The following is a 21,348-nucleotide window of genomic DNA, read 5'->3' as shown; positions in this document are numbered from 1 at the left end:
TGCAGGGGCAGCAGACGGGGCTGGGGAAAAGACCTGGCCCCGAACACTGATGGATCCAGGCCTGCCGGGGCCCTGAATTTGCTGGAGCCCAGGCACCATGGGTCCATACAACTCGCCCCCCTGCCTGTGGCCCATTTCTCTTCCCTGTACAGGTTGGGAGGGAATTGTCCAGTTTTCTGGGAGGCCGTTGTGCCTGTGTTTTTAGCAAGCGCTACGTACTGCAGAGCCAGTGCACAGGGGAGTTACTTTGCAAAACAATGCAGTACACAGAAATACATGGCACTTTCTTCCCCTGTGCACATCTGACTCCCCTTCCCCCCCTTGACCCCCATCTCCCCCTCCAGCTTCAGCCCTGCTGCTTAGCCTCTCCGGCTAAACTGCTGATGCCATTCCCACCCCCACCCCATTCCACTCAGAGAAATGTCAGGTGCTAAGATTCCCAAGAACAGCTGGGTGAGCCACAAAGCCTGCCGGGGCCTCAGCTTGCAGATTTAACTGAGCCAGGAAGCACTTTGATGCTCTAGTGATGGGTGCTCTAGACAGCCGTAAGACACCTCTCAGAGATGGCTGTTCAGCCCTCAGAGGAGAGGAAAGGGGTAGGTGTGTCCCCCTTTGTGTCAGCAAGGCCTGGAGTGTAACCCACCAGTGGCAAAGACAATGATCATGTGTCTCGGGGAACAGGGAGGAGAGCAACGCCTTATGCCCCACTAAAGGTTGTTCCACCACAAAGGTTCTTTGCCTACCAAAACATTGAGGGGGCGCTTGGTTCCTAGCTCACCAGCAAGCGTCATTAGCACTCCCTTCTAATGCTGCATCCGGCTGCTCCAGACACATACTGGGGTCAGGGATAGGGATGTAGCAGCACATCCACATCTTCCCAGGTAGGTGCACAGCAGCTTCTCCCCCAACCCCCCGATCTGAGAGCGTGAAAGGGGAATTCAGTCTCTTGGGACTTGAACCTGTCCAGCTAAGTGAGCCCCTTATAGGCAGGGGAAAAGTGTTCCCAATGGCAGGCAGCCCCACAAGTGGGAGAGGGCACTGGGGGATGTTCAGTGGCAAAGAATGAGGGGAAGAGGAAGACGAGTTTACCAGCAGAGTACCCTCCCACACAGTCCATTAACCATGTGGCTAATTGCTTACAGGGTCCAGACACGTGGCAGACTAGGCTGCTAGCAATGGTGGCACATAGTCAGGGTTGAGTGGTCATTACCCACATGCTGTGCAGACATGAGTTATGTTCTCAGCTCACCAGGCCCCTAGCCACTTAGTGCTCTGGGGCTGACACCCCTAACATTTCCTTCCGTTCGATTTTGGCTTCAGATTGTCTCCCCTAAAATCACTGCCCCCGGGCCCAGAACTCACAGGCCTACAGGCAAATATGGCCTGGAGCGCCATGGTGAGACGACACCAGCATGAACGGGAGAGAGGACAGAGTCAGGCTGCTTAGTGCCATGTGCTAAGAGAGCAGAATTACACTGTCCCACCGATGGGAGAGACTGGCCCTGTCCAGAGGCTGCCTCCTCCCAGTTCACTAAAGCAGCGTAGAGGGACGCCAGGGAACACCTGAGAGTGTTCTGGGCGCTGTTCCCATTTCTGCCCTGCTCTGACTCAAAAGCGATCACTCAACAGCCAGCGCCTACCATGCCAGGAAGGTCCCCATCACATCAAATGGCCACTCTGTCCTTGAAGCATGGGACTATGGGTAGAGTGTAACAATTCCCAGAATCCTCGGCAGAAACGGAAGGGGCTCTGAAAAATAGCCATTGTCCTTGGGATAGCTGCCCAGAATGCACTCCTAGCATATACAGTGTTAAAGGCAGAGGGTATGGGGTGGGGGGGCACAAAACCATGGCTGGCATGGAAAAAAAGCAGCTGTGTGGGCCTACACCAAATGTCAATTTTAACTAGCTGAGCAGATACCCATGATGTCCCAGGCTAGCAGGACCCTTCAATGAATGCACTAAACTCAGATTTATGGTCAAGAGCTAGCAGGTTTGTTGAATGCATCCAGCCTCATCCTCTGCTCACACTCTCCTGGAAGGCCCTGCATTGGATGTAGGACGCAGGGTGAATTCTTCAGGGCCTCTCTCTCATGTCCTGGCCATGACCCTGGAGAGGGATCAACCAGCTTTGAAGAAAAGCGACACTAGCTACACCCAAGCCAGAACTCAAACACTTCACTAGCCCAGAGGCACCGGATTTCTGTCAGTTCCGCAGGAACCAGCATAGCAGGAGCCACACGTAATGAACTCAGTCACATTGCAGACTCTGCCCAGAAGCAACAGCCTAAATCCACTTGGAATCAGAAAACAAGTTCCCAACTGTAATCAGAGCTACAGGCTCCAGTCCCTGGGCACTCAAACCACAACTGGAGTATTACTAAGAAGAAAAGGAGTACTAGTGGCACCTTAGAGACTAACCAATTTATTTGAGCATAAGCTTTCATGAGCTACAGCTCACTTCATCGGATGCATTCAGTGGAAAAAAAAAAGCTTATGCTCAAATAAATTTAATTGATAAATAAATAAATTGGTTAGTCTCTAAGGTGCCACAAGTACTCCTTTTCTTTTTGCGAATACAGACTAACACGGCTGCTACTCTGAAACCTGGAGTATTACTGGATCTGTAGTGCAGCCCCTTCTTCCTCCTCCCCCCTGCCAGGGATAGCACTGCAATCTCTCAACTGCAAGAGGATATGCAGCTGCCCCTCCCCCCACAGCTGTCACACTGCAATGCAGCTCCCTTTTCTCCCCCATAGGGATCCACCACAATCCCTCCAATGCAGCCAGCTGCCTGGGGAATAATCCAAGACGTTCTCAACAGCGGCTGTACTAGGATATGCATGTTAAATCTCACCCCCAAAGAAACGGGATCCCAGTATCTTGGGGACAGTAAGCTCCAAGCTTTCCTTCCTGCTACCTAGTTAAGCTGCTGCACTCAGGACAATCCCCAGAATGGCACGCTCTGCCTGTCCCCACCCACTCCCCAGTTCCCCTGTACATTTCACTGCCCTGGGGAAAAATCGCTCCCCATTCTTCCACTTCAGATGGTCTCCAATCTGCCCCCTGCTCTGTCCTGCCCCACATGTGATCCACAGGCTATTCCAGAGCACAGACTTTTCCTCCTGGCTGCTGCCATAATCCCCCCCCCCCCCCCCATTACAGTAATTGGCTCAGGCAGTCACTTCAGAGAATCTCAGATTAACCCTTTCGTGCCCAGGGCTTCCTAGGGGAAGGCAGGCGTGTGAAACATGACAGCGTGCGACTCGCTTCAGAGCAAGACGCACATTCCGTGGGCACATCGTGCTTCCTGCTGATTAACGGGTGGATTTGTCCTACCCGTGGCTCCTTTCCATCACTTGCAGCCTCTATAGCGGGATGGGGCTACCCACACAGACCACTCCAGAGCTGGAGCTAGCATATGAAGGGAGCACATTATACCCACCTCTGCAGTGGATTCCAGATGGTTTCCCACTGCCATTCAAGGCACTGACTGGATGTATGAGGCTCTTTATAGCTTGGGCCCTTGTATCTTAGGGCTTGTCTACACAGGGGCTAAACTGGACGAAGTCCAGTTAATCCAGCTTGAAAATACTTGAGTACCCTAACTGTGCATCTGTTGCAAATTCTGGAATCCTCTTTCAAAGTGAGCTACGTTCAGTGTGAATTGAGTTAGTTCAATCTACTGTTCCTGTGTACGCAATGCTGCTATGCACTACTTTGGCAGTCCTCCAACTGCTATCCCACGCGGCCTTGTGGGTGATGGTTACTGACCTCTCTGTTTATCAGGGCGTCCATTTGCTCCTGGATTCACATACATCAGCTTTGCTGCGGTATTACTTCAGAAACCCTGCAACATGCCTCGAGCAGCTGCTTCGAGCTATGCTGAGATGCAAGATCTCATTGCCATCCAGGGAGAAGCATAGGTGCAGGAATAATTGCCATCCAGGGAGAAGCGTAGGTGCAGGCCAGCCACCAGAATAAAGATCTGTGCATGGACATTGCTGGGCAGATGTCTTCAAGGGGTCACAACCAGGACTCCTACCAGGGCAAGCTCAAGAGCAAACAGGCAGAGGCCATTAAGGATGCAGTGAGATCCAGTGGCTTCAGAACTAGCTTGAGAATGATGAGAAAAGTGAGGTTCCCTTCCCAGTTCAGTCACTGATGTGCTGTGACACCGTTTGGCAAGTCACTTCATGGCTATGTGCATTTGTTTCCCCATCCGTAAAAGGGGAATAACAAATCTCCTTTGCTCTGAGCGTGCAGACTGCTCAGTATTATTCCCCATTTGTAATGGTCTATCTCCATTCTTTGTTAAACTGGAGAACACAATGGAGCAGAATCCCTTGACTTACATAAAATGTTTTGGATGAAGGGAGAGTCAGGACACCATCAAGTCTTGTCCATTTCCCTAGCTAGCAGACACACCCACTAATGTGACATTCTCTCTCATTAAGTGCATGCTGAATTCCTCCCTGTTCCCAACACTGATCTGCGAGATGCCTCCAGCGCTGCCCTGAGCCAGCCATTCCACAAGCTCACTCACCCGCCCCATGAAACCTGTCAGGTCTCTTATCACTCATGACATCCCCACCAGCTGAAGGCCCAGATCATACAGTGAACTCAATCAGCAGATCCCTCCCACCTTTGATGACCAGAGCATCATCCTGCACAGTACTACAGCTGGGCAGCTGCTCAGCTGCCTCAGGTGAGGCCAAACAGAGTCTCTCCCGTCCTCCCGCACACAAGCCTGACACAGCTGGAAGTCTCAGACTCTAGGATCTCTTTCTCATTTTTAGTCCATATCCCTAAGGTTTATCATTAGTTCAATGAGATTATAGGTTCCCACCTGCACAATCTGCACTAGCCCATGGGGAGATTTAAGTCCAATTCCCTCCCAACCACAAGCAGTTACAACTTTCCCAGACCTTCTGTACATGTTAACCCCTTCGAGCCTTTGATCGTTTGGATCAACCTCTTCCTGGAGATCGTGCGGAGCACAAGGCCCACAATCAGGCCCAGATCTTGGGCAAGCTGAGGGCCATATTTCCAGAGACTGGCCTCTGCGGATGCACTTTAAAGCCTGTACACACAAATTTTGAGCTCTAGCACTTGGTGTCTTACAAGTGTGATCTCCTAAAGGATAGTGCTTAAAAACCACTTGGATTGGTGATTTGCATGTGCACAGATGAACATGGAGGCAGAATGGCCTGGGTAGGGCACAGCACTGTGATCAAGAGACCTGGGTTCCATTGCTGGGTGATCTAGGGCAAGACTCTCCTCCCCCCGGCCTGTTTCTCTATTGCTGCAAAGCGCTACGAGAGCTACGCAGATACAATGGGGATGAGGGCCAGCAGCACAGACGGATGGACAGAGACAAGCTTGAGGCCCTATTGAACATTTGACCCAGTGTCTAAAAGGGGATTCACATTCACCTCCTCCTCCTTCTCTTGTGCGCACACACACATCCTAACCTCAAAAACCTTCCTGCTGACCATGTTTGTTCCTCCAACAGCTAGGCCTGAGCTGCCACCCCAGCAGCCAAAGTCACTCAAAGAGATGCATATCTGAATTGAGCAGCACTGGCTCCTCGTCAGGTTTCCCTGGCAAGCCCCCCTGAGCGATAGCCAGCGTAGGTAAAGCTAGTTTTAATGACAGGCCTGCACAGAACACACTGCCATGCTCTGCTGAGAGCTCCCTTTCTTCAGAGGAAACTCATGCCCTCCATGAACAGCTGGACCCGCCCCTTGTAAAACACACATGGGACTCTGCAGCAGTATAGCATTTGGGGCTATTCTGGGCTCCAGTTGGGAAGAAGTCATCCTGTAATGCAGCAGCCCCAGAGTTTATAATGAACTAATACAGGTTGGTGCTAACGGGAACCTAGAATTAACTGCTCTTCCAGACTTTACTCCTTTTAGCCTTCTGTTTAGATGTGTGTGTTATTTTTTCTTGTTCAAGTGTGTGGTGTACTGCAAACTGTTACAATTACACACTATCACTTTAAATCGTAAGGGGTTTCCTGCTCCTGCTTGAAGGCTGAGGGGTGCTACAAGGAAGTGTGTGATTTGAACATAGCAGCAGTCAATCAGCAGCCAGCCAGCCAGCCACCCTGCAGTAAGGGACGAGATGTGCTTCTCTGTCTTAGGGCGCAGCCTGTTTTGTCTCTCTGCTTTTGGGTTCTTGGGTGCTCCTGTTCTGAAGTTTGGAAATAAAGTCGTGTTATGTTAAAAGCTTCCAGCAAGAGTACTGTATGTTTCTATCTGCTCCTCTCCGTGTGTATGCTGGGAAACAAAGCGCAGCAAAAGCAATTCCCACCCTTGGTTCAGCGGTGCCAGGCTTCCAATCATCTATGGACAGGGGCCACTGGCAAGGAACGCTGCACATTTAGCGATTGCTATTTTGAGAGAACTGGGTGCTGGGGACAGTTGCCTGACTCATGGCCCTGCAGACTGGAGCTCTCCATAGAACCTCAGAGTGGGCTGAACACAAGCAGCTGCGGGGCCAGCTTCCTCCATGCTGGCCTGGGAGAGTGCCTTCGTTCTGGCCTTTTGTGTGTGAGGGGGAAAGGCCATCTCTAAGGGGGAGGAGGAAGTTCAGGGACCAGACAGACAGAGACCCACCAGGGATTGCCTGCTAGTTTTAAAAATACATAGGGTGGGGGGGAAGGGAGAAGGGGCTATCTTCACTTCCTTCCCACAGTGTTCTCAGCTGTTACCTGTACCCTTCTGAGTCCTGCAGCGAGACCCCGGAGTCCCAGTCCAGGTCATTCACCCGCAGCTCTGTAACCCAGAACAGAGACACGTATCGAGTCGCACACCTCAGCAACACGTAAAGCAGGGGGTGTGAAAGTGACCCTCCTCTTCTGTTCACCAGAGATCCCATTCACCTGGAAACCAACCTCAGAGCTCATTCCCCAAAGCCAATCCTTTCCTTCTAGACTGTAAAACCGTGGGATTGTATGTGTATGTAACTCAAATACTGGAGAAACACTTAACAGAAAAGCTGTCTTTGCTAAAGATTCAATTTTGAGCTGGGAACACTTGCAAACCACATTTGAAGCCTCCAGCCAGGCCTGCCATTCCTCATTTTTAAGCTACATTGATAAGGCCCTGAATTTAAGTGACCACACAAAGAACATGCACTGATTTAATTAAAGTGGTAGCATTTTTTTGTGGAGAAAGGGCGTGTGATTTAAAAAAAAAAAAAAGAAAGCAAAAACCCTCAAGTCCCCCCCCCCCCCTTATTTCAGGCCGTCTTTTCCAAAATAGCAAAAATGGGCAATGGTGTCAACGCCAATTTGTTGTGCTTTCTTTGCAGGGTATCTGTAAGTAACGGCGAGTGAGACAGTGTAAATCAGAGTGGACAACAGCGGTAGGTATTGCATGGCCCAACTGAGGTGCATGGCAGAGCTGTGACACTCCCCCTGCCCATCACACACTCTTAAGATGCTCCAGCATCAAATACCCACCTTGAGCAGCTCCATCCTTCGCTAGCGTGAGCGCTTTCCTCACTTGGCGACGAGGCTCCAGAGGAGAGCAGTTCTGCCTTGATAGGCTCAGCATCTCCTGCAGCACGGCCCGGTTCCTCTCCACCTGCTCAGCCAGAGACAGCCCGCTGGTGGCACTCGCAGCGCTGCCAAGGCTATCCCAGCTCTCTGTCCTCCACAGCTGCCCTGAAGGGGCTAACCCCTCGCACAGATTGTCCTTGGGAGTCGTGGGGAGGTTCTCTGAGTCCGTAGCCTGGGCCAGCTCTTCTCCAAAGGGGGCTGGTTTGCCATGGTCTTCAAGGGAAGATTTCTGGCTGCTTGTAGCAGGATTCCTAGAGGAGCTGGTGCCCCAAAGCCCATTTGGGGAGCCCCTTTGGGCCCTGTTTTCTGAGTAGCAGTCAGCATTCTCCAGAATGTTCCTGCCTGGGCTTGGGAGCCTCCAGAGCTCCTCAGCTGAACCGCAGCCCAAGGCACTGCCTCCTCCCACTGTCCTATGCGCCTTCAGAGCTTCCACGTTGTTGGCGTAAAGGTCTGCAGCCACAGTCCCCCTGGCAACGTGCCCAAAGTCCACATCGTCACGGCTGTCTAGCAGCACATCCGTCAGGTAGGTGCGGATCTGAGCCCCGGGCTCCACCACCGCATCTTGGGGGACCCCCTCCACCACCACCAGACTTGGCGTGAGCTTCCCTTTCCTGACCTTGGGCTTCTTCAGAGAGGCCCGTTCTTGGGACACCACTTCTCCCTGCTTAACGGTCAACCTCTTCTCCTTCAGAGCCTTCACCTTGCTCTCCAGAATAGAGCGAGCAGCCCTGCCCGGTTCCCCTCGCAGCCCTGCTGGCTCCAAAGCCGCTCTGACAGGCTGGTCGGCGCTGGACTCGGCGCTCTCAGCAGAGAAGTTCCTTCTACTGGCATTCCTGCCATGCTGCTTCATGCCCTTCATGGCTCTTCTCTTCTCCATAGGTGAGTTCCCCTCCATGCCAGCCTTCTGCCTCCCGGGGGCCCCTGCAGAGAAAACAAACAGCAGTAAGGGCAGAACTCAACTAGACTGTAAAGGGAGCTCTCTGCAGCACCACAGCTGGATGGGCCTGCACACCCTCCTCTCCAGGAACTCCTTTTCCCATCGCCCCAGCTAATAACATTGGCCAGCTCCACACAGCCTCTTGCCAAAGGTCTCTAAGCATTGCATACAATTATTTACACTGCAGTAGCCCCTAGGAGAGGGGTGGGTAAACTTTTTAGCCCGAGGGACACATCTGGCTATGGAAATTGTATGGCGGGCCATGAATGCTCATGAAATTGGGGTTGGGGTGCAGGAGGGGGCTGAAGGCTCTGGCTGGGGGTTGGGGAGGAGAGGGAGGGCTCCGGCTGGGGGTGCAGACTCTGCGGGATGAGGGTTTTGGGGTGCAGGAGGAGGCTCCGGGCTGGGACCGAGGGGTTCGGAGGACAGGAGGTGGATCAGGGCTGAGGTAGGGGGTTGGGGCCCGGGAGGGGATCAGGGGTATAGGTGATGCTTACCTCAAGCAGCTCCTGGAAGCAGTGGCATTTCCCCCTCCAGCTCCTACGCAGAGGCGTGACCAGGCAGCTCTAGTCTGCACACTGCCCCGTTCATAGGTGCCACCCCTGCAGCTCCCATTGGCTGCAGTTCCTGGCCAACGGGAGCTGCGGGGGCAGTGCTTGGGGCAGGGGCAGTGCGCGGTGCCCCCTGGCTGCCCCTAAATGTAGGAGTCAGAGGGGGGACATGCCGCTGCTTCCGGGAACTGCAGCACACGGACACAAGGCAAGCCCCAGACCCCGCTCCCCAGCAGGAGCTTGAGGGCCAGATTAAATCAGCTGGCGGGCCGGATGTGGCCCATGGGTTGTAGTTTGCCCACTCTTGCCCTAGAAGATCCAGTCATGGACCAGGGCCCCACTGGGCTAGGTGCTGCGCAGACAGAACAAAAAGATGGTCCCTGCCCCGTAAGCGTAGATGTTTATTGATTATCCCTGTGTCAAGGAAGGGCAAATAGAGAGACCAAGCAACTTGGGCAAGTTCACAGCATCCCTGGGACCAGAAGTCAGGAATCCCAGCTCTTAGGCCCCTGGTCCCACTACTAGCCAACAGGCCCTCCTCACAGTTGCAGGCAGTTCTTGGGTACAACCATCATTGCAGGCAGAAATTCACCTGGCGTCGCCATTTCACTCTTTTATACTTTCCATCGCAATCCTATGTAATGAGAGTGGAGCGCTGCTTTCGGATTAGTTACTGCACTAGGCTGAAGCAGGGAGGAAGAGACAAGTACTGTGAACTGAACTCTGTCTATAGCAATGGGCACCTCAATTTTCCTGGTCTTCAGACACACTAAACAAGTAATTCTCTCTGCGTTTGTCTCATCTCCCTGTATAAATGGTTTAGAATAGCAGTAAGGGCCTCCAGACTGGGCACTTCCTCACAGTTATAAGTTAAAATATCTATTTGCATTTATCTAGTACATTCCATCAGAGGACTCTTAAAGGGCTTTGCAAAGGCAGGTGAGTATTATCATCCCCATTTTAGAGCTAGGGAAACTGAGGCACAGAGCAATTACGTGCATGACATAGGCAGATCAGTGACAACACTGAGATAGAACTCAGGGGTCCTGACTTGCAATCCCCAGCCTAGCTTCTAGGTCATGCTGCTCTCCTCAGACAGTGAACCAGCTGGTCATTAAGAGCCACTGAGTCACTATTGACTCAGAACTGCCGAGTTAGGAAAGTGAGCAGCCTGAATGAAGTTTTTGGGGAAGTTTAAGACCCACCCCCAACTCAGCTCACCCAGCCTCATGCTACTGTTAGTGTCAGCACATAGCAAGGGCTCCTCCACTCCCAAATCTGTCTATAGCATCAGAGGGAACATTGGTGTTTTTCAAAAGGTGTGGATCAGCCTCCAGAAGACTGGTTTCTAATGCTGAGTTCGCTAGGCTGGGCTGGTAATCTTCCGAGATTTCAGCTACATCCTGCTTTCGGTTGGCTGCCAGGGAAAGAACTTTGCTTTTGGCATTCTGGCAACTCCTCTCCCAGAACCCTGGAGCTGGGCAGAGGGGCAGGGAAGCAATGAGCCAGGAGAAGAGCAAGAGAAGATATTCCCAGGCAGCATGGGTCAGTTCTGCATGGGTTTGGAGCAGAGGCTGGGTGAGCATGTTAATTCCAACCGCACCAGCATGGTCATTCCCTACAGTCAAAGACCTTGTTCTCGGCATCACAACTGGACAGCGTGCGCAGTTCCTGGCTGGGAAAGTCAGGGTCCCAGGCGAGGTCAGTTGGACTCCAGTGTAGAGATCTGAGCCCCTCCGCTACAAAATAAGTTTAAATTACTATTTTTAAGTGAATCCAGGTGCGACCCTTTGTATTGCTGCATTGTGGGGACTGGTATTTAAAAATACATAGATGCACCCCAGGCTAGATGGATCCTGACACCCAATGTTCTCCTAGGTTTCCTACTAGGACAGTGGACAAACTCTCTCTGTGGCCCCTCCCCTCACCACAAGTCAAGTTTGAGGATAAGAGTGAGCAGGTTCAGGCATTCGCCTAAGGCTGAGACAGACATGAGAAGAGTGGGCACAAAGGTGAGGGCTGGAGCAGAATTCTCTCCCATCCAGGAGACCATCTGGCTTTGGGGGCCGGGGAGGGGGGGTGGATCAGCAAGTGACATGAAACATTCTCCTGGACTCTCCAGGAGGTCACGGGGAAAGAGACTTCAAACACGAGGGAAGGGGAAAACCTGGATCAAAAGAACTATACATCCCCTAGAGCTGTTTCCAGACCTGAGCCTCACAGCAAACTGTTCAGAAGAGAGAGCCGCTGCCATCTCCACTTACCACATGGCTATCCACATGGCCTTGGCTGGGATGTAGCAATTGGATGCTGTCGAGGAGCAATGGCCAAGCCCAGCCCTCCCTGCTACACAGAGTCATAAGAACAGGCATATTTAGTGCCTTCCTTAAACCCAAGTAGCTGGCTCTGAACACTTGGGAGTTGCCCTACATCCCCATTTTAAAATGATAACGACTTGGCCCTTCTGTAGCACCTTCCATCTGAGGATCTCAAAGCCCTTCGCAAACTTTAACCCATCCTCACGGCATTCCCTCAAAGGCAGGGGAGTATTCTCACCCCCATGTGACAGATGAGGTCTATGAAGCCAGAGAAGCTAAGGCCCAGACTTTCAAAACTGACTAGTAATGGGGATGTCCAACCTGAAGCATTGTGAAGATCCTGATTTTCAGAAAGCGTGGAAAATCAGGTTCCTTTAAGGTGTCTCAAGGTGGGCAAACAAAAATGGAGGCACCCAAAATCATTAGTCACCTTTGAAAACCTTGGCTGAAGTGACTTTCCCAAGGTCACACAGCAAGTCAGTAGCAGAGTCAGGAATAGAACCCAGGAGTCCAAGGAATCACCCTCCACCCAGGTCACTGCAGGCTGATGGTCCTGAAGTCCATTGCCTGTGTGTTGCTGTGGTATTCCACTGATGTGCCAACACCCGCCTGGAATGTAACGCTGTGCTACACTGAGTATCCAGGCAACACTGCACACGTGCTTTGATCAGCCTACCTGGCACATTAAGCAGCAGTGAAGCGGTTAAAGATGTTACACATGTCCGGATGGGAAAAAACTGGATGGACGCATTTCAACATGTTAGCCAGGGAATCTTCCAAGAACAAAAAAGAAGCCGAAACTTTTTTTTCACCTCCAAGTTCAGCAGCAGATGTTTCACTACTTAGGGTTTGTCTACAGGGGGAAAAAATGGTATAAACTAAGATGTAAATTTAAACCAATATAGTTACCCTCTCACCACATGTAGATGCTCTTATACTGGTATAAAAGAGCTTTTTGTGGTTTAGCTTAACCTTCTTCCCAAGCAAGAAACTAAACCAAAAACAGGCCTTCTTCCAAATGTTCACATGGCGGCTGGGGGAGTTATATTGGTACAACTATATTGGTATAATATAAAATTTCCCCATGTAGACAAGCCCTTGGAGTCCCAATGACTCATTCAGAAATACGTATCTTAAAAAAACAGACTGGAAGAATCTTACGCAGAAGCCATAGGAGACAAGAGCCTAAAATCACAGCTTGCCTAAGTGAGTATAGCTCTAAGTGTTCACTTGTGACAGTATTGTGTGGTCCAGTCACATGGAGGTGTCAAAGGGAGGTCAGGGTACGCACAGCTGAGATGCCCAAATCAATTAGTTGTAATGCAGTCATGCCCTGCTGTGCTAGGTGCTGTACAAATGCAGTGAGAGGCAGCCCCTGCCCCTAGAACTGACAGTCTAACTAGACGAGACACAGGGTAAGGTGAAAGGGAGTGTTATTTACCTGCATCTCTCAGTGGGGGAACTAAGGCAGAGAGATGCAGTAATCTGCTTACCGTCACAGTCAGCCTATAGCAGAGCCGGGAACTGTACCCAGATCTCCTGAGTCCCAGTTCAGTGCCTTAAACCAAGACCACTCTTCCTGTCCTGTGGCACTGGGGGTAATAGTGGAGCGCTCAGATAATACGTGGGTCTCCGAATGTGCCACACCAGCTGAGCCTGGACTCCACAGAGATGCATCACAGTCACCCCCAGCTGCATCCTCCACTGAAAATACCCACTCCCAGCCCTGTATAACCTCCTTTGAGGCCTGAGATTCAACCATCCTAGCCGGACAGAGGGAGTGGGATAACTACAGAGGAATCCCCGTTCTCCACTTTCATACTCACCAAGCCTTCCTGAGTCAGCTGGAAATGGTCTGCTGCTTCTGTGTGGGACGCGGGAGCTCTCCCCACAACTCCGTGGTGGGGAGAATCTCCTCCCCAACCTCCATCCAGGCTCCAGGTTACACCATGGGACAGAAGTGTCTGTGAACCAGCTGCCAGTGGTGCCGGCCATGCTCCATGTCCCCGAGACTGGATCCTGGAGGCCCCATCCGCAAGGCGGGAGCTACTCCTCAAGGCAGGGCCGGGCAGAGGCTAGTCCGCTCTCCCTGGCCCTCTTCACTTATTTTTCTTTCCTATGCAGCACTGCTGGGACGATCATGGGAGGGAGGCAGGAAAGAGAGCACCCCTCCCACCCCCAGATGTTAACCTTTTATAGCTGCACCGTTACAACTACCAGGCAGCAGGGAGGGAGCAGAACTGCACTCAGGAGAGACATACACCAAATATGAGGGGCAGCTTGAGTGCTCTTTTGGGGGGGGAATCACAGCAGGACCCCAGCTGGGGAGAGGAGTCAGCACAGTGATCACAGCAGGACCCTAGCCAAGGGGGAAGGGGAAATCAGTGCAGGGAACCGCAGCAGGACCCCAGCAGGGGTGAAGGATCAAGTCTGCACATGGGATCACAGCAGGACCCCAGCTGGAGGGGAAAGAGGGGGAGGGGAATCAGCACAGGACCAACTGGCTCAGCACAAAGCTCACAGCACGACCCTGGCTAGGCCTCTCTCTGCCACGACTCCCATGGTTTAAACGCGGTGGAGTTTTCCTAGCAATCCAGCTAGAGCAAGGGCTGGAAACCGAGAGGCAGGAAAACAAAAACCAAACCAAAACCTTTGCCAGCAGCGCCCAAGTTCACTGCCTGGGTGACTCCCCTCCGCAGCTGGGGTGTCCCCGCCCCCCTTCTCCCCTCCCTCCAGTGACCCAGCTGTGCAAGCTGAGAGAGCCTGTGGAGCTGGCCCTGCGCATACCAGGGCACCCAAGCAAACAACATGCTAACCACAGGAACCGCTGGCTATAAAAGGTAAGACATGTTTGGAGGGGCCCACGGTGTCGCCATGGCTACCCACTTGCTTGGCCAGAGGGGAGGGGTGGGAACCCACCCCATTGGCTGCGCAGCCCCGGCTAGCAGAGGCGGGAGGGTGGAATTCTACACCCTGTGGGGAGCGGCTCAGTCCCAACTTGGAGGGAAGTTGCGAGGGAGGCTGGAGGGCGGGAAGAAGGAAGGGGGAGAAGAGGGGAGGGGAGGTGGTGGAAGCTTGGCCGCCTTTGGCTGCTAGTCAGGAATGTCCCTTGTTTAGTCTCCATTTTTGGAGGCGGCTGGTTAGAACTGAGACCCACGGGCGGGTAAACCAGCCCTGGGAGGGCCACACGACCTCTCTGGCAAGCAGGGGGAGTTATGTGGGCCTTTCAAAGGGGTGGGGGGAGAGGCAAGCTCTGACTGCACGTTGCTTTATCAATCCCTAGGCTGGGGACTCAGCCCCCAGGGCCAGTCAATCCTGGACGTTCTTCAAACCATGGACCAGACGCAAACCTGGAGGAGCCACATTCTGCTGAGAACTGGACTGAAATTCACCATCTACCTTCGCTCCACCCTAGCCTCCTAGTCCCAGGCCTGGCTGTGTGCACAGCTAGGGCATGTTAGATGTGTATTCACTGTCCATGCATTTCACTCACACGCCCTGGAAAGCTAGGATGGGATTGGAAGCCCAATCTTGTAGAGAAGGCACTGGGCTGGGTTCAATTCCTGCCTAAAGACTCCACATGTGACCTTGGGCAAGTCACTTAGGTCAAGAATTTCAGAAGTGGTTAGTGATTTTGGGTACCCCAACTTCAGACAACTTAAAAGGGGCCTGATAGTGAGACAGGTCCAGAGCACCCACCTCTGAAAGTCAGGCCCCTTTCCAGGCATCTCAAGTTGGGCACCCAGAAACTGAGGCAATCAAAAATCATTAAGCATTTGGGTCTTAATCTCTCGGTCTCTCAGCCTTCTACTTGTAAAGGGGGGGGGAGATAACAATACCACCTCTCCCCCACCTTGTCTCTTTCTGGTCTCAACAAACTAAGGTCTTCGGGGCATGAATTATCATTAGCATGAGTCTGCACAGGACATAGCAAGGTGGGGTCCAGATCTCCATTTTGGCCTCTAGGGGTTATTTCTGAAAATAAATAGTATTATTATAAACATATTATTCTTTCATACATCAAGATTTGAGGAGCAAAACCCAGGGAATCAATGCACAGCATTACCCCCACCGGCCCTTTGTCCTAAGTGACATCAACACACAAGACCTGAAATCCAGGCACAAATCTGAGGGTGCTTTTATGGTTCCTTGCTGTCAAATACTGACAGCAAAATCACTTGTGATAATTGGGAAGCTGTCGAGGTCTGGGAGAATGTAACCCTTAGCAAGGAAATGATTCCCACTTCATATCAGGCTTCTTACTTAGCTGTATTTTGCCTGTGGGTTTGGGCTGTGCACTGTAAAAGCCAGCACCGCGTGTCCATGGGACCATCATACCAGATGTGACAAGGTGGGAATTTTCTGTAATATTTTTATGATGCCTATGTGTGCCTCAGTGTCCTTCTGTACTTTGCATTGCTCCCCAGTGCGGGTAAAAGAGTTAAGTCTGCTCTTGGAGTGGTACAGGAGACACTGTGTGTGCCTATCACCAGGTTTCTGGAGGCAGACTGAGTGGCTCATTAAAAGACTGGCCAAGGCCAAACCACACCAATGGAAAAATCCAAGTGGACAACGGAAACCCCATTGACCAGGACATTGACACCCAGCAATCAACAGCCAAGAGGAAAGCAGTTCCCCCCTCCCCCACCTCTCAGCAGAGGCCAGCTCGAGAACAGAGGACTGAGTAGTGACAGGAAGGAAGGGGAGAGTTAGCCCCCTGGAGAGACATGGTTCTCACCAGGGTCAGACAAAGGGAGAGAGACAGACCCCAGAATGGTCCCCAACCCCAGCAGCTTGGCTAGTGGATTGCTCTGGCTTGGCCAGATGGACTATGCTTTACCCTTTAGTGGTCCATGTGACCTAAGGAATTCCAGTGCTGTGTCCCAGCTGACTAATAAACCCTGCTATGGTTTGGAAAGGCTGCCAGGTGTCACTGCAAATACCTACTGAGGTGCCTGTGTCTCTGAAGAGTGGCCAACCCTCCAACCAGGAGTCTGTCTCTGTTGGCCTCACTGGGCCGAGCTCAGGTGTGAGGCAGGAGTGCTGAAGCCCAGAGGCTCAGTCCTGGAGGCAGTGAGGGCATGTGGCCTACCCTGAAGGAAGAATAGGAGCTGTTAGGGTCTGGCAGGCAAAGCCTGTGGATCCATGACACTATAGCAACCTCCTGCTGTGCCTCAGGGATGAGCCACCCAGGGCCAGATCATGTATGGGAGCAGCTCAAACTTCAGACGTGTTTCATGTACAATTGCAGCTGGTGTCATTCCCTGCTGGGGAGGTGCCCGGCCTGCACAGGAGCAGCACAGCTCTTCCCACAAGAGAGATGCCTTCAGGATCATTTCCCGTCTCTCTGGCCAACTTATTTCAGATTAAGAAGATCAACAAGCACAACCAAAAGCAGAGAGACTCCATGAGTGAGAGAGAGAGAGCGAGCATAGTATCTAGCTCCTCTCCGCAACAGGCTGCAGCCACATAGCCTCCCAAGTGGCCAGCTGACAATGCAGAGAACAGTATCCTTGCAGATTTAAAGATGCAGTACATGGAAAACAAAGGCATTGCAGTATGTATGCCACAGCTCCCTTTTTAACTCAGATCTACAACTTCCTTCTCTCTTCACAAACAAAACACCTGCCCACACTGCATGGGCACCTCATTCACAGTCATACCCCTCCTTTTCTTTAGCCCCAGTGACCTGGTTTCTATCACCACCACCTGCAGGTCCAAGAAATCACCCATCAAAGTGCCTGACCACTAGCGGGAGCGTGTGCATAACCCTGGCTATCGTTCCATCTTGCACAGTCGCTGACTCCTATTGAATAGAAGGAGCAGTCTTCTCCCTTGGGTGCCATTTTGGCAGCGGGGAAAATGCCATGTCTACATCATAGGGTATCTCTACATAGCAATGCAAGACCTGTGGCACTGGGTCAGCTGACTTGGGATCATAGGGCACGGGCTGCCGGACTAAAAATAGCAGCATAGACAAGGCTCAGGCTGGAGCCCAGGCTCTGAGACCCTCCCCAGTCCCCACAAGGAGATTCCTCCAGCCCGAGCCCCACTGGGACTTGCCACTGTGGGTGTTTAGACGTTGCTGTGTAGACCTTGCTGTGTAGACGTTCCGACATTGTCCTGCTAACTCCCCAGCTGGCTTTTTATTCCCTCTGCCCCCTCTCCCCACTGGAATGCTAGTGTCAGTAAAAGGACATGCTGCCTACTGACTAAACCACAAAGTCTCCGTGCAATTACACTTCCGGAAGCTGTTCAGCAGGACTGGAGACCAGTATAAAAGTGACCCAATCAAGTCAAAGCAAAGAGCAAGGCACGTTCTGTTCCTCCAGGTGTGAAAAGCTAACAAAGCAAGAATGGCGTCATGATGGCCCTTCACCTCCGAGCTCCTTCCAGTATCAGGCCCCAGCACAAGGGCACCCAGCCTGTTTCCCCTTTCTTCTACTCATGAAAGTAACATGCAGTTTCTCAGTGTCCGATACAAAGTCCACCTCCAGGCACAATTTATTCACATACACCAGTGCAGTAATTCCCCCCAAACCTTGTAATATTAAACAATCCTCCAGTTCCCACAGTAAACATCTAAGATACAGCAGGTTTCAGATTAACAGCCGTGTTAGTCTGTATTTGCAAAAAGAAAAGGAGTACTTGTGGAACCTCAGAGACTAACCAATTTATTTGAGCATAAGCTTTCGTGAGCTACAGCTCACTTCATCGGATGCTGTAGCTCACGAAAGCTTATGCTCAAATAAATTGGTTAGTCTCTAATGTGCCACAAGTCCTCCTTTTCTTTTTAAGATACAGCAGTTCTTCCATCCCCCTCTCCAGGGACCTCACCTCCTGCTCACCCACCCAACAGTCAATACCAGCACTTTGTTCCCAGTTCCTTTTACCCCTGATCCAGGGCCCTGCTCTCCAGACCTCCATGCCTGAGAGCGAGCCATCTTCCCACCGCCCTTCACTCAGGTCTTCACCCCGATGACTCCCTCCTGCAGCCTTCCACTCCTCCAGGCCTCCCTACTTGTGAGTCCTACCCCCGCTCAGGGAAACCCACCCTCCCACAACCACGCTCTCTTGCTTCCAGGCGCAGCTTTCCCTGGCCTAGCTAGGGCCACTTCCCTGAGCCTTCTGCTCAGAAGGGGTTCCTAAGCTTTGGTCAATTCTTACCAGCAGCCCTGTTCCAGCTCCCATTCAAATTCACCTCTCTTCCCCAAGTCTCCCATAGCTCTCTCCCAAGCAACTCCTGCCCTTCCTCTCTCTCCCCCCTCCTCCAGCAGCAGCTCTCACCTGCCCTTCCTGTGTCCGACTCTTACATTCTGAGAGACTGACTCACCTGTCCCGGTCTCCTTCCCTCTAGCACTCAGGTGCCCTCTCTCAAGCCTAATTGGGGGTCAACTGACTAGTCACAGGTGTATTGGCCTCTTCCCACTTGAGAGGGCTAGTGTTACTCTGGTTATTGGCAATATGTGGGAGGAGGTGGGAAATGATGCAGCCAGCCTGCCCTAGAGCTAGGTTATATTGTTAGCAAAGCCTCAGGGAACCTTAGCCCAGCTCACACTTTGGTCACATGGAATGCAAATATCCCCAGGTGGTTTATAGCAAGAGTGCTATACATAGAAGGTGGGATAGCAGTATTGCCAGCTCTGAAAGTTCAAGCATCAGGAGTCAGGCTTCCCCAGATCCAAAGATTCCAAGAAATAATAAATCTGGGGTTTGTTCTGAGCCTTTGCGGGTCATGTTTTCAAGTTTTTCTCTGCAATCATGAGGGCTAGAAACTTACTTGTATTAAAAATTATGAAAGCTGAGATTGTCATGTGGTCATTGGACTCCAGGAGCTGCAGCTTTAAGGGAAATACCAAATATCATACGAGTTGGCAATACCCAACTAAGCCAAAGCAAGGGGAGTTTGGGTTCAGAAACTGGGTGTCTGATTTTGCACTCTCTCTGTTTTCTGTAGGGTACTGATGTGCCAGTGAGCAAAGAGATGGGGGAGGAAAGACCGTCCTTCCATCCATGTCCTCTGCACTGCTCTGCAGGGAACAGCCTTTAGTTTTGCACACTGGGCTTCCCAAGCTAAGGCCGCATCTGCAAATTGTGCAAGAGGAAAAGTTACTGGGCCCTTCTCCAAGCATACCAGCTGGCCACGACAGAATGAGGCCAGCATGTCCATCTCTCAGCAGAGGCAGCAGCAGCCAGTGCTAGAACTGAATGGAGTTCAATGAAGAATCAGCCTTGTTCTGCGCTTTCATTTAAAGGATTTACTGAGGGGGAGAGAGAACTGGAATTATTGACGCTGACAGGATGGAAGCTGTTTTCTAGGATCATCTTCCCCATTCTTGCATACCCAGATCCCAGAATGCAGCCTACTGTGGTGTTGGGAACACAGGAGCTCCAAGCCATGCTGGCGCACAAGACATGCACATACAGAGCGACAGCTGTTTTCCTTCACAAGGTCTTGCTTCCTGGTATTTGTGTTCAGAGCTGTGGATCATCTGCCTATCAGGAAGAATTCACACTTGGGTTGATAGACCCAAATCCTGCCTTGATTTCTTCAGGGAAATAAGAGTGACCCCCTAGTAAAACAGCTTTTGATTTACTTTCATCACTCCTCAAGTGCAGCTCCTAAAGTGCGGTTCCCACTAAGGGAGTGAAATTTGTTTCTCTGGGAAGCCTGGACGCAGGACACACAGGGGCAGAACTGCCGTCATGGACTACAGAACACCAAAGGTAATTTGCAACAAGCACCCAAAAAGTTAACTGCTCCCTATTTCTGGAAAGGGAATTTGCAAGACCAAGGTAACCCAGTCAGGACAATCACATTAAACAGCCAAAAAACAGTGGTTAACAGTTACAGCACAGAAAGAGACCTATCAATGGGGCGCTGAAATTCATCTTCCCCTTTCTTATTAAGAGACCCCAACATCCAGATGTGCCTGGCTGACTCACACCAAGGTTTAACTGAAGCTCCTCCCACCCCTAAAGGCCCCAGGTCAGGAAATGCCTGGCCAGCTCACTCTCACCAGGCTGCATATCCCTGCCTTACAGAAGCAGACTGAAGACAGATGGCTGTTTTCCTGGAGAGCAGGAGTCTGGTGCAGTGCCTGGGATCAGTGGCACTAGAGAGACTGCGGCTGAGAACAAGAGCAGAGGGGTAAAGCTGGCACTTATATCCATGCAGGACATATGTACCCTAGACACACACCCCACCCCCACAAGCCCAGCCGTGTGTTACCTTTTCAGGCAGTCGCAGTGGCGTGTCACACTCTCTTCCCATTGCACATCACACCAGTGGGGCACTTGGGCTTGAAGTACCTTAGTTCATCAGTCTCCCCTTTATAACATGTGGCACTTGGCTCCTAAGAATAGAGGCAAAAGAGAACGGGAACAGCTCCAGCAGGCCTGGGGCAGCCCCAATAGGTTTCACAGTGTCAACGTGCTTTAAGTAAGTATGATTCTTACCTGAATGCTCTTAGGCAGCCATCCCAGTCCAAACCAGTTACCACCTTACTGACTGTGCTCGGGGATGAATGGGAAGAGCGGAGCGGGGGGGGGGGGGGGGGGGCTGGCAGGCCTCTCTGAGTAAAATGGAAGCCAGCCCTGGTTCTGCCTCACTCCTTTCCTGCTGCAGCTATGCAGGGCAGCTGCTCTCAGGCTGCTGGTTTAAACTGCAGCTTTTGATATTCATGATTGGTTTCATAATCCCGATCGAAAGGAAATGACCAGGATTACAGAATTGTTTTAATCCCCCCCTGCCCCATACACAGCTGCAGCTGTCAGCGCGAGTTGCAGAAATCAGTTTTATCTCCTTAAAACGGCTCTAACCATCAGCTCCTTCTGAGCAGCCCCTGCGAGCCAGCGAAGGGGCCAGCTCCCAGCTCTCATGCCTCGCAGACGTGGAACATTTCCATTTCCACGGCTCGCCCTGATTTGCCAGTCTCATCACGCTGGAGAAAAGACCAAGGTTAGATTCCTC

The 21,348-nt window shown here is 51.8% G+C and overlaps 1 protein-coding gene across 3 annotated transcripts in view; it reads right to left on the bottom strand.

Moving 5' to 3' along the window:
• Nucleotides 1-20,718, bottom strand: part of KIAA1614 (KIAA1614 ortholog) — a 43,637-nt gene extending 22,919 nt beyond the window's left edge. Inside the window, exons 1-4 of one of the 3 annotated variants that reach the window (XM_075131508.1) lie at nt 13,202-13,290; nt 12,052-12,228; nt 7,471-8,490; nt 6,718-6,781 (exon numbers count right to left, since the gene is read on the bottom strand). In XM_075131508.1, the coding sequence (XP_074987609.1) occupies nt 6,718-6,781; nt 7,471-8,464 (1,058 nt within the window). In that variant the 5' untranslated portion in view covers nt 8,465-8,490; nt 12,052-12,228; nt 13,202-13,290. Of the gene's footprint in view, nt 1-6,717; nt 6,782-7,470; nt 8,491-12,051; nt 12,229-13,201; nt 14,023-20,607 lie in introns of those variants that run through there. The other 2 variants (XM_075131509.1, XM_048861778.2) reach the window with 2 other exon arrangements.
• Between the last annotated feature and the right edge of the window lie 630 nt (nt 20,719-21,348).

The sequence above is a fragment of the Caretta caretta genome, chromosome 8 (genome assembly GCF_965140235.1).
Source record: "Caretta caretta isolate rCarCar2 chromosome 8, rCarCar1.hap1, whole genome shotgun sequence".
NCBI lineage: Eukaryota > Metazoa > Chordata > Testudines > Cheloniidae > Caretta > Caretta caretta.
Note: the sequence above shows the minus strand (reverse complement) of the source record. Positions and strands in the feature narration are given on the sequence as shown.